Source organism: Cydia splendana, chromosome 16 (genome assembly GCF_910591565.1).
Source record: "Cydia splendana chromosome 16, ilCydSple1.2, whole genome shotgun sequence".
Taxonomy (NCBI): domain Eukaryota; kingdom Metazoa; phylum Arthropoda; class Insecta; order Lepidoptera; family Tortricidae; genus Cydia; species Cydia splendana.
In genome coordinates this window covers 7,167,649-7,185,037 of record NC_085975.1, presented here as the reverse complement: position 1 = coordinate 7,185,037, position 17,389 = coordinate 7,167,649, and the positions used below count along the sequence as shown (strand labels likewise).

General features: G+C 36.1%; 1 protein-coding gene across 1 annotated transcript in view; it reads right to left on the bottom strand.

Moving 5' to 3' along the window:
- LOC134798209 (cell adhesion molecule Dscam2) overlaps positions 1 to 17,389 on the bottom strand; it is a 249,341-nt gene that overhangs the window by 79,445 nt on the left and 152,507 nt on the right. Inside the window, exons 4-6 of the mRNA XM_063770574.1 lie at positions 9,767 to 9,962; positions 4,583 to 4,738; positions 169 to 297 (exon numbers count right to left, since the gene is read on the bottom strand). Of these exons, the coding sequence (XP_063626644.1) occupies positions 169 to 297; positions 4,583 to 4,738; positions 9,767 to 9,962 (481 nt within the window). The remainder of the gene's footprint in view (positions 1 to 168; positions 298 to 4,582; positions 4,739 to 9,766; positions 9,963 to 17,389) is intronic.

Below are 17,389 nucleotides of genomic sequence, written 5' to 3'. Positions count from 1 at the left end.
ATCGTTGCCATGTAAAAGGAACCGAAAATAATTTATATAACGAGTCCGTGCCTCGGCACTCTGTCACAAAATACGAGCGAAAAACATTTTCCAATGCGTTAATAATATTATTTTCACTATATATTGTATTGCCAAGACGATATGAGTGTTTTTTTGATCCGTGCTTACCGAAGAACTGACTGGTGTAGGTGGTCCCGGTGACCCGGTCCCGGACACGGCACCGGAACGCGTCTCGGCTGCCGGCGCGCACCGAGCTTATGTACAGCGAGCCGTCGTCTAACCTCTGGTACCGGGGCTCTGCGAATACAATACCATGTAAATCACCAAATCCCTATTTTGATAAAGTCGAAAGAAGTTTAGTTTCAACTTGTGAGTAACTAGAATAGGTAGTAAAGAGGAATAAACTCAAATGTCCTAATTCAAATGAAACGCACCACCGATATTGGTTGGACTGTTTCACAACAGAGCTTTTGATATCACTAGGTAATTTTTTTTATCAGTAGGTATAGGTACCGTATCTGTGATCTATTTACGACAGATATGGGCTGGTAACTGAGTGTGAGAGTGTGTTAGAAAGTTGCATGGACGGTAATTACTCATAGTACTGGTTGTTTTTTTAACTGTCAATTAAATAGTATTCATGTTATTGAATGAGCGTAAAATTAGAGAAGACTTTGAATAAACACTAATTTCGTTCTAAAGTGAACCAACATTATCAATTGCTTCATCACTCGGGAGCCTGAAGGCACTACGAAACTATGTACAATATCTTAATATTATTTACCTACTGATTTAATATTTATTGCCACTGCAAGATTTGAAGCTTGAGATGGTTGTAATAATTTATGTATTTGTGGAAAACATCTTAGCTACGATGCCTGGAAGGTTGGGGCATCCCAAGAGAGCTGTCAGCTTAAGGTTCGTACCGAAAGTCAGAGGTTTGAGTTTGTTCTGGTATAATTTATTAGGAGTTTGAAGGAAATTAGACTGCTTAACACTGCTTATGCATGGTTAACTAGACTTCGTCTAAGCGAACTTTGCACCGATTTATGTAGAAAAAAGTTATGAAGTGTCAATTTAAACAGCATATACCATATAGCATATCATACAAATCAGACTTTAATGATGATTGATGACTTTGACATCTTGGTCGGACTCTATCAAAAACTCATCTCGACTCGTGCGTCAGATAGACTAGCCGTATCTTTTAAATCCGAATTAAGATTTCTAAATTGTGATATTATCCAACTTGAATGGAATTGTCAAGATTTAAATTCGGATCCGTGAGATCTTCTATACAACTTGGGCCTAGATTATAAGCCCTAATCCGCTTTTAAAATAAATTTAAATTCACAGAAAAAGAGTAGTTCAGCATTTTATTCATTACCAAATGTTATAAAAAATTACAAAGGCACTACAAATATTTGCTATTTTCTAAAGTTAGGTAAGCATAAGATAATCTTATATAGGTTAGGTAGGTACTTAACAAACAAACGGAAAAGAAAATAACAATTTGAACGGTTTTCATTTTCACAAATGCGGTTTATGAGGCCACTTGGGCCAAATGGCTGGCAAAAACTTTGTAACACCAAATCCTTTATTGTTCTACTTGAAAAGTATAAGGCGAACCTTAATAGTAATCAAGTGCAAAGAATAAAGGTAGCCCTCAAGAAAAGTTATCACTACCACGGGACTCACAATGGACCCAATCAAGGAAAAGGAGGAGGTGCAGTAAATAAAGTATTCGAGAGGCAATCCTTGAACGAAAAGGCAAGGAATGTGAGCCAGTAGCAGCGTAAACAAATGAGACCTGTCAGACGCGTCGGCAGAAGTCTGGTATTGGCTTTTATTCGAAACTGTAACTTATTCCGTTATAGGAGAGCTGGAAATCGAGTGTTTCCTTCGAACAGACAAACAATTCAATAAAGTATCGCTGTCTAACTGTCTAAGCAGAGCTTGATTCTAAAAACCTCATTCAGGGTTACCGAGCAACATGTCGGGACGAAGTAAATTGATTATACTGGTTTCTTTCAACTCGTAATATAATTAGTAAATTCCATTCCCTTTTTGAATATTGAGCCCCCTCTTTTTGTACAAGGAACACATATTACGATAGGTAGTAGTAGCTCAAAAAAGTATCTTCATTCGTAATAAAGGGCTTGATTGTATTTTTACACCCCGGCATAAGATAGGTTTCGTTCCTTTAGGTAAAATAAAACTCTGCCTTTCTTGTCCATTGCGTCTAAAAGCCTCTCCAGACACCCGTAAAAGTACACGATAAAAATAATTTAATCTGCTGCCAAATTATGCAGCACTTATACCGTTTTCTTGTTAATATCAAGCAAGATTGAGGATACCTAAGTAGGTATATTTATGATTCATGAAGCATAGATGATAAAAAGACTACATAAAATGTTACTATATATGCGTGAAAACAATGGAGTTTCATTACCGTATACCTACTACTTAAACACACTAGTGGGTACTATTTGAAAATGATTTAGTCAAGGCCAAAGAAACACTAAAACAATAAATTGTAGTTGTTCACTTTAGTATTCGACAAGCTCTGGTTAAAGAAACAAAAGATCCGTAAATTCGCGAGTGATCGGAAATAACAATTTAGTATATACCTATATATTTTAAAAGTGTACTGAGAATATATATGCATTGTAAACTCCCATAGACGCATTAAAGCATGCCGTTTGTGCTTCTTCAACATGACTGCAGATTGCATACCAAAAGAGAAATGGCGCCCATTTAGTTTCTTGCATTTAAGCCGAAATATTCTGCTTCCTACATACAAGTGCCGGCAGTTATACACTTTACACACGTGGAAATCTACCTTAATATTCATATTCAATTTGTATCCGAATGCTTGGATGGCATACACCAGTTAACACCCCAGCCTACCCAGAGTTTCATTTGAGACCCAAGTATTTTTCTTCCGAAAATAAGATATTTACGTGATGAAAATGTAATTGCGTGTGTCGTCTCTCACTTGACAAGTATTTTGATGAGAAAAATTCAGCAAGAGTTTTCTTTCGAGAAATTTTGGCTACATTTACGAAATATGCTTTCCTTCCATTTACCAGTTTAATTGGAGGGTAAACTTATTTGAGAAAGGTATGAGACGTGGTTGTTACTTTACATATATGTATAATGCTAAGTAAAAGCTTGCAGCTACTTTCCATTTAATTTTAGAAACTAAGTACATCTTAGGGACGTCATAAGTGGATACGTCCTAATGCCAGGACTCGTTTATTATTAAGCAACAGGTGGAATTTGAATACAAATTCAGTGTACACATTAAATTTTAATACGTAAAACCTATTATGTTAATCAACTAAGTGATTCTCTAATCTTTTAAGTATTCAGCGTTATTTCGACCGTTACTTAACTTGCAGGTCAAATAATTAAGCACAGAATGTTACCTTTTCTAATTTCTTTTAAAATAAAAAAAATGCGGCCAAAGCTTTATAAAAGCAGTAAAGGAATTAGAAATAACAAAGAAAAACGTGTGGGTGAATGTTTTTTGTACCAGACTCGCAGTCAAAGTGAAATTAGATACCTACGAGGCGGTACTAATGGTCTAACCGAATTTTTAATAATATTTTCTTGGAAGTCATAGCTTTTACGGCAAATGTAAAATAGTTTAAGTTATTTAGTAGAAACATGCGTTCCTTAATACGAATAACATACTTTTTCTGAAAGTGATACTCTATAATATTATATACTCGGGAAACTGAAAACGGTGAAAAATAAAGATACTACTCCTAAAAATACGTGTGATACCCCATTAGATTTGTAATAATGCCTAGAAAAATGTATTCGAAGCGTGTATTAGATCATAAAAAAAATCTAGGCATCATTACGAATCTAATGAGGTATCACACGAATTTTTATGAGTAGTATCTCTATTTTTCTCCGTTTTCAGTTTCTCGAGTACACTAAATATTATGATGAATCTCTGGAACTACGTTTAAAGCCGAGTACTTTTCAATTTGAATAGTTGATAATGTTCGTAATATTCCTCAAACTTACTACGTTACGTTTATACGTTGTTGGCGTTGATCACTCCTAATTCACATAATCAAGTTTAACGCACGTACCTAGTTATGTCAGATTTTGGTCCGATTTATTTTAGTTAAAAAGTGTTTTTTTTTATGATCAAGAGAAAGTCTAGCTCGTGATACAGTGGTAGGTAATTAGGATAGGAACCTAGACTAATTCTATAAGGTCTAGTTTCTTCTCTGGGTTAACACCTCAGACTCGCGCATATTCTTGTGATAGAGCTAGGAAGCGAGGATAAAGAAAGGAGGATTAATACATTGAGTGTACGCTGTATTTAGCAGACAGGCTCCGACGCCGCTACACTGCAGCAGGGCGGCGTTGCCATCATTTGTGTAAAGTAGACCCGCGGTGAACATACTGACCTAGGTATTGGAAGACACTGACTCCGTCCTCGCCGAGCCAGTCGGTGGAGCTGACTCGGTCCGCGCAGTGCGGCGGGACGATACACCGGAGCACGGCGGCGTTGCCCGCCATCACTCGTGTTACGCAGACCCGCGGTGAACACACTGACCTAGGTATTGGAAGACACTGACTCCGTCCTCGCCGAGCCAGTCGGTGGAGCTGACGCGGTCCGCGCAGTGCGGCGGGACGATACACCGGAGCACGGCGGCGTTGCCCGCCATCACGTACTCGTCTGGCACGCGGACCTCCCACGGCGTGTTTAGCACTGGAAACAAACATTGCCTTATTTTCATTAGCTAAAACCTAAAATTTATGGTTAATATTTATTACAGGCAACTTCTTGAATTGAATTACTATGATAGATGCGTTTGACAAGGTGTAACAAATGCTAACGCATGTAAACGCAGTTTGCTAGCATGTATGTCTGATACTTTGTTATTATAGGAAAAGTGGTAAAGAAATTTTAGTAAAATTTGGCATGTACATAGTTATTGTTATTGAGAGCCTATTCTGTCCCACTTGGCAAAGCTCCCCCCCACATTTTATATTCCTCTCTATTTTATGTTTTGTGCAATCTTCGGCCATTCCTTTAAAAAGGAGTCTAGCTCGTCACACCATCGCCAATGTCATAAGCATAATCTTAATTAATCTCTAGTCTAACCTCGAGGCTTGCGCACTTAAGATCTTGAAGTATTTGTCGTAACTCGGAAGCAGTTGAGGAGAACAGAACAATGAAGTTTAAATATAGGATTGGTATACAGTACTTTTATGCCAGAAATAACCCCAAAAGGAGGTGAAAGGAGGGTGGATTGAAGCTTGTACGGAAGGGCGATTACCGAGTCAAAGTCGCAAGTAAAACCCGCCAAATAAAAACACAAAAGCTTCATTCAAAGGTTAATTATTATCCAATAGTGATAAATACTAACGACTATCTGAAAGCCTGATATCATGAATTGAACGCGTGGGTCGGGTTTAAGACTTTAATGGTTTACGCCAAGAGAGCTATGAATTTCAGTATATGAATACACTTGTAGGTATAGTTTCTACGTTAAAAAAAACTCTACCTATTGTTATTGTTATTTCTATTTTATTAATGTAATGTCAATGATTAATTGTACATATATGTAAATAGATTAAGACCAATATTATTTGTATGTCTCTATGCGACGAGGTAGGTGATTCCTATGTGTAATCTTATATCAACCTGCATGTACTACAAATAATAATGTCAGCCTATATACGTCCCACTGCTGGGCACAGGCCTCCTCTCATGCGCGAGATGGCATCAACATCAACATCAACATTTATTCAGCAAATAGGCCACAAGGGCACTTTTACACGTCATCATTGAATTTACATACAAGCAAAAATAATAACATCAACAATTTTATAAAATAAAACTAACAATTCAATGTAACGTATTAGAATTACTAAGAGATGTATATGGTCTCTTAATGTCGAATTACATAAAAAATACAGATACAAAACACAAAAAAAAATCTATAATATTTAGAGGTGTAAATGTCTCTAGGTGTCAGAACTATAAGATTATATAGTTTATCAAGTTATCCTTAGAGATGTATAGGGTCTCCAAGAGTCAATATCCTGTATAATTAATACATTCATTAAGAGAAAAGAAACATACGAGAGCAGAATGAGGCGTCTCACTGTAATTCATTAATAAAAATAAAGTTACTAAGTATAATAGCTTGTGTTAGCTTGTGTTAGCTCCTTCACCGAAAAGCTAGTGGTAAATATCAAATTATATTTCGTACATAAGTTCCGAAAAACTCATTGGTACGAGCCAGGATTTGAACCTGCGACCTCCGGATTGAAAGTCGAACGTCATATCCACTCGGCCACCACCGCTTTTGCGCCTCCCTGCATGTACTTTCTTACGCAAATAAATAAATTATGAATTATGATATATACAATGTGTCTGGTCAACGATGTCGGAGCCGTTAAGGGCGTGTAGTACAATCGATTTCATCGATAAATCACCACGTGTTTTTTCTTTTAAGTCAACGGTAATGAAATGGCGGCATTTTTAATTTTTCAAACAACTGAGCACGGGTGCACGTGGTATTTTTGACATTATCTGTCAATTTTTCGTCCTACGAATACAAAAAATATCTTATTGGATAGCTAAACATGTAAGCAATCGATTAAAGCTAATAATTGTACGCAAACATTTCAATAACAGGGCAAAAAAAAATATTGAAAGTAAATAATTAGGACAGAAATGCATTACTTTTTCAGTTTTTATTTTTTTATGTAAAAACTAGGTCATTTACCTACATTATTTTTGCTCTGCGTTTGTAGTACAGGATATTAGCTAGAAATGCATACCAAAATCATAGCTCTATCTTTGATACTTCAAAAATAACACGTGTTCAAATATGACCCTGTTAATTACCTTTATTAATAACTTGAGATAATCCCAAGAATTATCATCCCCACTCCCAGTTTTTCTTTTACAAGCAGGTAGATAAGTCAAGGGGTGCTGCCAGGTCAATCAGTCATCCCTCGCTCTGCGTTGTGATAACAAACTTCTGCTATCTTCGGCTTACTTCAGTTCGATTGTGTTATTGTTGAAACTTTTGTTAGTTGTTGGACCTGCTGTTTCCGTTTTTGTTAAAATGGAAGACGGCCACTATTCTAGTCAGCACACTGCTGACATACATTTCGTTTATGGGTTTTGCAACGGGAACGCTAATGCTGCTGTTCGAGAGTACGCAAGGAGGTTTCCTAACAGACCCATTCCGAATGCTCGCACATTCATAAGAATTCATGCACGGCTCGCTGAGAACGGCATAAGAAGACCCGCCGATGAACGTGTTCGACTTGTAGCACCCCAGGACGAAGAAGAGATCTTAAGATTAGTCACACACGACCCGAGACTGAGCATTAGAAGAATAGCCAACAGGATGAATTTATGCAAGTGGACAGTCTGTAGAGTATTAAAAGGAGAAGGATTACACCCTTACCATTTCAGACGAGTACAAGACATTATTGGACCAGATTACGCTGCAAGATCAGTTTTTTGTTCCTGGATAACAAGAAGAGCACGAATGCATCAAACGTTTTTGAAACGTATTATGTGGACCGACGAGGCCACTTTCACGCGTTTGGGATACGTAAACCACCGCAACGAGCATCTGTGGCAGTTGGAGAATCCTCATGCTGTGAGACCAAGTTCATTCCAGCACCAATTCTCAGTAAATGTTTGGGCGGGAATCATTGACGATATTTTAGTTGGGCCAATTATTCTACCTGGGACAATGAATGGCCCACGATTTTTAGAATTTCTCCAAACACAGTTCCATGACGCATTAATGGAGCTGCCTGTAGCATACAGGAGGAGGATGATTTTGCAGCTGGATGGTGCTCCTCCACATTTTGCAAGAGATGTGCGAAATTATTTGAATGAGCATTATGTCCCGTGGGTTGGACGTGACGGACATGTCGCTTGGCCACCTCGATCACCGGACTTAACTCCACTCGATTATTTTCTATGGGGCACCTTGAAACAAAGAGTGTACGTCGACATACCGGGAGCAAGGGAAGATTTAGTGCAAAGAATAATTGAACATGCAAACATGTTAAGAGAAGATAAGGAGATGATTCGGCGGTCTACGCAGCATATTGCGATAAGAGCAACTGCTTGTCTACAAAATCGAGGGGGCTATTTTGAGCAGTTACTCAACTAGTTAGTCATCTTTAGCCTTAAGATACTTTTGTTATGATTTTTATTAAAATTTAAATTATTATTAGCGCTTTGTTTTATTTTTTCTCCTTTTGTAAAAAAACAACATTTTTAGGTACATCTTGGAACCTCTGTAACTTCTAAAGTTATTAAATCAGATACGTAATTTTGGTATTGATGTCTATCCAATATCCTGTACTACAAACGCAAAGCAAAAAAAATGTAGGTAAACGACCTAGTTTTTATATAAAAAAATAAAAACTGAAAAAGTAATGCGTTTCTGTCCTAATTATTTACTTTTAATATTTTCTTTTGCCTTGCTATTGAAATGTTTGCATACAATTATTAGCTTTAATCGATTGCTTACATGTTTAGCTATCCAATGAGATATTTTTTGTATTCGTAGGACGAAAAATTTACAGATAATGCCAAAAATACCACGTGCACCCGTGCTCAGGTGTTTGAAAAATTAAAAATGCCGCCATTTCATTACCGTTGACTTAAAAAAAAACACGTGGTGATTTATCGATGAAATCGATTGTACTACACGCCCTTAACGGCTCCGACATGGTTGACCGGACACATTGTATATATGTATTTCGGACTGTCTAAGTATATATTCCTAAGACTAAGTTCGTTCACATTATACGTTCCCACAACCTCAGACTTAAGTTCACGTAATAAATAATGTACAGTCATGTATTTGGGAGGAGAGTTGGAAATATGTTACAGGTGAAACTTTCCTTAAGTCCCTTAAGTTGCTCCTGAGTAGATCCCTGATCGGAGTGTCAGAGTGGGGACGTTCTGTCAGCGCTATATTTATAATCCGGTGACTTTAGATCATGTATGAGTGAGTTGCAAAAAAATTGTACGTAATTAAGCGCAGTTAAGAAGCTGTGATTAGTCAATTTAATTGATTCATTTGTGTTACCAAAATTAACTATATAAATTGTATTGTATTTATTGTACTTAATTCGTACAGATATAAGTCTATAGCATACGCTAACACACTTTCATGCATCTAACTTAAATAGAAATGGCTTAACTGTGGTAACACAATGGAATCAATTAACTTTAGACTAATACAGGTGCTTAACTATGAAACATTTTTTTGCAATTCACTCGTATGTGGAAGATTATCATGCTAACGGATGTTGGATTGTTACTGACGTGGTTCATTATACTAGTAAATACGTTAATTCAGTAGATTAGGTAGGTAAGTATGTGTAGTTTTTAATTTGAGAAAGGTAGTTCATGACCGCGGAGCTACTAAATACAAACACATGAAGGCGCAAGCCCCGTAAGTTAGGTATTTTTGTAAGTAGGTATATTCGTTTTCTTATCACAAGAAGGAGACTATAATCAGAAAGATGTGGGTAGATTCTCTGTTAGCTTAGTAGTAAGTAGTAACACCTCTTACTGGTAGGCGCCACAAATAGGTACCTAAGGACTTGAATTTATGTAGGTATAATTGATGGCAAAAAATGACATTCAAATAACACAAAAATAACGTGTGGCGCTTCAAGATTAAACCGGCGAGGAGTCTTTATCAAAATTATTGGTCCCACGGACTCATTGTTAGGGTACCTGCGTGCACGTGTATGGTCCTCGACAGCACGGCGTTGTCCGCGATCCGCAGCCGACACCGGTACGAGGCGGCGTGCACGTCCCGCCGGTACCGCGAGGCGGGGAACGGCGGGAACACGAGCGAGCCGTTGGCGAGCACGTGCCGCAGCCCGGCGAGCGGCGTGGCCGGCGTGTTGTCCACGAGGAGCCAGTCCAGCTGTCAAAGAAAAATCACATAATAGTTCTCCATGTTGTATTCGACGGAAGAAAAAGGTATAAATTAAGACATATTCAGATAAATGGTTACAAATCACATGCGAATGTCGGGTAGTTATGAACATGGACTTTGACCTCGATGACTCGAATACATCTTTAAAAAAATCTCGAATCGATCGAATACGTCTTTGTTAAATAATTATCCCGAATTTTTCTTAACTTCTTACATACTTAAGTTAATTGTCTTTTATTATCTATGAATTTACTCCAGTAAAGCCCAAGGGTACCTAAGGTAGGTACCTACAATATTTTAAAAATGTTGATCTAAACAAAAACCTACCAACAAAGGAATTTTAAATACCAACGAAAAGTTCTTCAACTGGCAATATTTTGTGCCTACTTAATAAGTGGTTTTATTTATTGTGTTTGTTAAGAAAATGTAATTAATTAGGTACTTAAGTCCTTAAAACAAACTTAAAAGAATGAAAGTTGATGATGTTATTATAACCGACTATTAAGGGAAGAATTATGATTTTGGCAGACGACGTGTACTTTATTTGTGTCGTGTACGTACTGTACGACTGTGCGTGTACCGTATCGTTAAAGAGATTTAGGTGTAACATTAACATTTTAATATTCGAATGAAGTGTCAATCGACTCGTTTTTATACCGCGGGGGACCTACCGTAGTCGGGTTCAATTTTTCTTGTCCAAGACCGGTTGTTTTAAGGGTTGGCTAGACAATTTAATATTATTGCAACTTTCCTGTTTTCATAGCTCACTCAAAATTAATGCCCAATATTTTTCCTCAAAAATATATTTAGCTTTTAACTTTGGCACACTTTACGAGAAATTACCCAAGGGTGCTGTAAAACTGAATTGAACAATAAATTTAAACTTTCTCAAAATTCGTTTCAAGGCTAGAGTGATATCCAAGATAATTTTATATACTTAGTGTAATATGCATTTGCTAGCGTACATAATAATTATATTAAATTTAATAGGAACGCTATGTTAGTACATAAATCTAAAACCTTTTTAAGGATTAAATTTAACTTTTATTCATGGTTTTACCCCTCAGAATTTACATTTTAACGTAAAACTGTTCGAATTGCTTTTTTAATCTGTTGACATTTTAACTTAAGCAGATATAATATGTAGAGTTCTAAATATACTTAGGTATTTACCTTTCAAGTATTATGCAGAGGAATAACAATTTCGATCTTATGGTACAACTTTTTGGTGTAAAAAAGCCAAGTTGATGAGATGTTGCTGTTTGTACGACAGCTAATACGCTACAACGCGATATTTATAATGCTCCTGGGGATTTTTGGGAAGCCGTTCCGTTCCCCAGTGCGTCTTTTACGTGCAGCGGCGTGTTACCAACTTTTATTTATACTTACGTAAACACTCGCTCGCGTACAATGTGGAATATGAATAACTATGGCACTTTTATAATGAAATATTATAAGGCTTTTTTATACTGCATGATAAAAAATATTGAATGGTGAATAAAAACAAGTGATATATAGCTGTCAATAAAAAATTGCCTATTCGATATTTTGTGGACTCTTGGACAAAATTCATACCTTGAGTAACATTTTTGAACCAAAAACGATATAAGTATAGGTAGTCATCTGAAAACATCCGTGTCAAATCTTGCATGTTATCTGTTTACTTAAGTACGTAACTTCGGTAACAATGGTCCCATAGAGTTGATCAAAATAGTAATGTCGAGTCTGGAAAGTTGCTTATGGTCATAAGAAATATGAGTAGGTACGTTATATTTATATTAATCAAATAATACCTAGGTATATAATATCAGTGGAACACATACAACCTTCATTTAATAATTGAAGTTATTTCGCTTCTACGGGCCACTGGCCATTGTTATTATAATTGTTAACACTCCAAAATTATAACCTTAACATTAACAATTCTTATGTCGATAAATCACATTAATTTGGTTCCGGTAAATTAAACTCACAAGCTTCCTCATAGGTCAGTTTGTTGGTCCACTGAACGGATACATTATCACCCTTTTCACGCTAAACTTTTTTGTCCGAACTTAACGTTTGGTTTTATTGTCGTTAGATTCTTTCAAGTTGCGGAAGTAACGTAAATGCAGTCCGTCTAAAGGGACCCACATTACCAGTTCGCCGGACGATATCAGCCTGTCAGTTGTTCGGAACTGTCACCTTTTGCGTTTAACTGACAGGATGATATCGTCCGGCGAACTGGAAATCTGTGGGCCCCTAAGCTGTGCATCGACTTGAATAGTGATTTTGTTATAAACGTCATATTTTCATAGAAATTATTTAGAAAATAATGAAGACACATACTTTGTCATTGTAAATGCCATGCAGAGATGCAAAGTAAGCTTGGTCCGAGTCTAGGCTATAATAATGTCATCGGTGGCGTTATTAAAATTTTAGTAAATAAAAAAATTAAATAAAAAAAATTGGGGACAATCTTACACAGATCGACCTTGCCCCAAACTAAGCAAAGGTTGTACTATGGGTACTAGGCGAATGGGGTAGTTAAGTATAGTTGATTGTTTTTTGTATATAGGGTAAATGATTCTAAATCAACATACCTAAAACTCCTAGTGTAACATACACTAGGAGTATTTGGGTGTAGTTTATTTGTATAAGTACTTAATACAATTGGTTTTCGTCCTTACTGTACATTTCTGGCTTCAACCTTTCTTAGTAAGTAAGTTCTAGTTAGTATTTCCTGTGGACATCATAAATACATGGGCTTTATAATAATTCCCTTGCTGCACCCTTACATGCATGTAAGCTTCTTCTAGTTCTTAAAAGCATGATAATAGCATTACAAATACCGTTACTATTATATTGTTCACAGGAAATAATGTTTTCCGACACGATTTTGACAAAAACAACAATGTGCTCGTACATACGTTTCCACTACCTACCTACGCACGTGCCAGTATTAAATAAGCTTATTTTTCGCATCGGCCTAATAATGTTTGTTAGCAAACGCCTCGTCTCGGTCCCTTACGTTCCGCTTTCCCTGCGTAATGCTATAAATCTCACAGAAGGTTAGTCTAATATATTAGGTACAGCAGAAATCTCATAGTAGGTACATAAATAAATGTGACGCGAAAGGGTTCACATCAGAAAGTCGTAAAATTATACCATCAACTAGCAAAGGCCAAGGTTAAATGGATTATTAGTTACACTTTATGATTTTAGAAAAATACAAACTTTAACCATAAAATTATATTAAGTAGCTTTTAACCTCAAGATTGCTAATAAAATTTTTGGTAAGCCGCCGTATTGTTATCCAAAAAACGCTACGACTTTAAAAAAAAACAGTTTTCTGAACCCACTGGTACAGTGGGTTCAGAAAGCCCGTTTTCGTACGAAATCCGACGATAATGATTTTAAGGTGTGTTACAAATATCTATAATTTAGGGAAATTATTGAAATAGATTGGAGCGGCTAGATCTCTGGTTGTACCTATCAATTTAACCGAGACTCTGCCACATCAAAACCATATTATCATACATCTGTAGGCACTCACTTCAGATATTAGGCCTACCTATACATGTACCTAAGATACACTGAATAGAATAAGATACAATTTGAGTTTGAGGCAAGCTAGTTAGCTATGTACGCCCCGTGATACATAATATTAGGTACTATCTCAACACTTCTCTTTATCTCAAAAATGCTTTATATGTATATCTTAAATTATTCATACACCTCGAGTTTCCACGGCACTATTTTTATGCAGCAAAAATTTCAAACGAAATTTATATTAATGTTCCTCTAATGGACATAAAACCTCATTACACAACATGATTAAAAACTCCTACTGTGTCTTGACTGCGTAGGCTTGGGCACAACGTTGAATATTTTAAAAGGCTCAACGTTTTCCAGAGCCTGACACATAAATCCCCGACTTAATGTTTAAACCAGCCCTATTTTTTGAACAGTAGGTTAATAATACCCTTTTCAAAAATGATCATTGATGTTGACTTCCACGCTTCAGCTTGAATCTCTCGTTATGTGTCAAATTTAAGGTTATTGATGTGTACAAAGTAATTAACTGGTGAAGCCATTTATGCAGTATTTTCCATATCACCAGCGTTAATCAAGTTAGTCTAATCTACAATTTGATTATTATAATAACGCACGGATTATAATATATTGTGACTTACATCATTGAAATGAATAAATATTTGGGGACAATCTTACAAAGATCGACCTAGCCCCAAACTAAGTAACGTTGGTAGGTACTATTGGTACTGGTAGGAGACGATAAACATACTTATATAGTTAATATAACATTCATAACTCAAGAAAAAATAACACTCAAATGAATGCACTAAACGAGATTCGAATCAGGGACCTCCTACTTCGTAAGATTTGTGAATAAACGTTTACTTATTAAAAATAATAAAATCATTTAGCATCTGAATTTTAAATTATATCTTAAGTTTAGTGATGGAGAACGTATTGAGTATTAGCCAAATAAATTTAAACGAACACATTTTATCCAATTCACTTGAGGCACTCCTCTTTTATTCAGTCGGCTGAAAATGACGATCTTGTTTAGTTAAAAGCTGCGACAATGCGACATGTCAGTGAATGTGCAATGCAGATCACTCTGTAAAACAGCGTAGAATTTCAATACTCGTCTCTTTGAAGTTCCATTAGGCAGCGTTGTCAGCTGTCATTTAGCTTGTCTCTTGCAATATTCATCCCTTTTATCTGAACGCACTTCCCCTGTCCCGATACGTCTAGTCTCCCGTGGTCCCCTGCCAACTCGCCTAGTATTTGCTTTTCCCACGCCACGATACTCGTTTCTAATTCCTGTGAGAGGGAAAATATTTGTTTTCAGTCCGAGACGTACCCATATATCCCTCGTTCCATGCGAATGCGCTAAGTCAGAATGAACAAAGCTGATTTTTTAAGGTTGGACAAGAATAACGATGTTTCTTTATTGAGCCTTTGATCCTGTGAAGTGCAAAAAGTTGGAAATTACGTTCTGAATTTGAGGTTTCAGTTAAAGAATAACTTTGAATCATAAAACATAAAATCATTGAAAAGGAAATCGGAAAAGCTTCCATTGTGCTTTAAACTGGATGAAATTTACAATTCGATGTTTATTCTAAATGAAATATCCGTATTCTAAATATTTCAATGGTTATTATTCTCTAGTAGCATTCGAATGTCGCTAAAATTGAAAACATTTTGCACTGAAATTTTAATAAGGAAACATCGTCTGTTTTCTGATTTTACTTTAGCTTACAATTGCCTGCTATTGTCTTCCATTTCAGTAGGACGCCGTCAAACATGGCGTGTATTGACTTACTAACTTGTTTTTCAATGGTTGTAAAATCCAGCGTCCAAATCCTAAACGATATAAACTAGCAGAGAGTGATAAACCATATTTGGCGATTGGTAAAGTAATAGCAGGGTGCTTTGTAGTAGATGGCATCTAAGTATGGGATCGAATTGTAGTTAGTTTAAATATCTACTTGATTTTACTAGGTTTAAATAATGTAAATCAGTCGTACGCAGTTTATTATTCAATAGATAAGAGGAAGTTTATATACTTACCAACCGCCTCACTTAATTAGTATAGGTACCTATTTTTATTTTGTTACACGGAAAAGTGTATGATTCAGCTTCCATGCTTCAATTATACAAGATGTTGAATGAGAGAGGCTGTAGTGGAATGCTCTCGGCACAATGCCCTAGTCAGCTGCGAGTGCAAAGGCACTGACAATGCAGTTACTATGAATAATTGCTTCCTCCCTCTAGCACATGTACACTGGAGTTCTATAGATATAGATGAAAGATAGCTTTGTAATACCTACTGGTTGGCTTGAGTGCACAAGGAATTATAACAAATCTAGTAAATAATGACAATAGTTCCGTTTTAATGTCCTAGAACAGATGCTACGGAAAGGCACATGCCTATTTCATATTTGTGCGCCAATAGGCAAAATACAGAGCTCTATTTATTATTTTATATATTAGACCTTAACTGTACCTGTGTTCCACAAATAATTTTTTATATATTTATTAATTAAAATCAATAACTTTTTTTAAATACATTATTTAAGCTTCGGTTGGATTTGATCAAGTATTGTCATCTCGGCTAAGTATCCCGGCCCGGCATGTAAGAATAGATACCTAAACAAAAACAAAAATGATCCAAGATAATACTCAATGTACTTATATAAAAAAAATATAGTCACATTCGTTTCTTGTACCTACAAGTATTAATAAATACTGAACCGTCAAATGTAATAGATATCATTTGTAACAGAATATTTACGTACTTAAGTTTAATTTAGGAAAATTAAGCACAAAAAGGAATGTGACACCTCGAAGAAATATAATATTCAGTTCAGACCAAAACACAATTCATCATCGGCATTGTGTTTCAAAAGAACACGAGTGGAAAATAAAAGGGATCATCCCTTTGAAACTTACAAGTTTTATATTTTTCTTTGTACTTTCAGCTTTGATGGAAGTTGGGCTTTGTTTGGGACGGCTGTTAAGAATTCGAGATCCTCTGATGTAAACCCTTAGTGGTCTGACCGATGAACATGGTTGGCAAGGTTTGGTATTATATTCAAATAAATAGGGAAAACGATGATAGTTTTGTGGCAGCTATGTTATATTACAACAAAACTTTTATCAAAGGAAGAACTATTTAAGTATCCAGTTTATATTTTTACTTTTATTATTGCTAAATAGGGAGTTATTGTGTTTCACTTGTTTAGGGTATAAATCCTAAAATAAGAACGCTAACCAACTGAAACCTTGTGGTTAATGCAAATATTATACCTAATTATATCAATCATCATCATCATCTGCCTGCGCCATTTCCCATCATCTGGGGACGGCTCTCCTTGTCCGTTTTCTCCATTCCGGGCGATTTTGGATTTATATCAATCAATACAGATTGAAATTATTGCGTTCATGTTTCAAGATATACTTCTTGAAGGCATTAATATTAATAATTTTAAAAGTATGAATTTTGATTGAGGTTAAGATAGCCTCTCAGCAGCAGGGTTATTGATCAAGACATCTCGGAAGGTAGTGTTGCCTCAAGTTCTATTTGTAGAGGGTCAGGACGTCCAATATTCGGATGCAAATATCCGGCATATTTCAATCCTGCGAGTGGAAAGGCGCATGGAGTGGCGATTTACTTTTGTTTACGTTCTTGAACTGAATGTATACGTTTGATTTGTAGATTTACATTATAACTTTTGTTATGTTTTGCTTGTAAACACCATGTTTGCAAGGTGCTGTGAAGATGTAATTTAAATCCAACCTTTTTAACAACCGACAGGCATTAACTATTGTCCCAACTACATATACCAGTGTAAAGTTGTATACTGTCATATTGCCATTCAAATGAGTTAATTTAAAGAAACTGT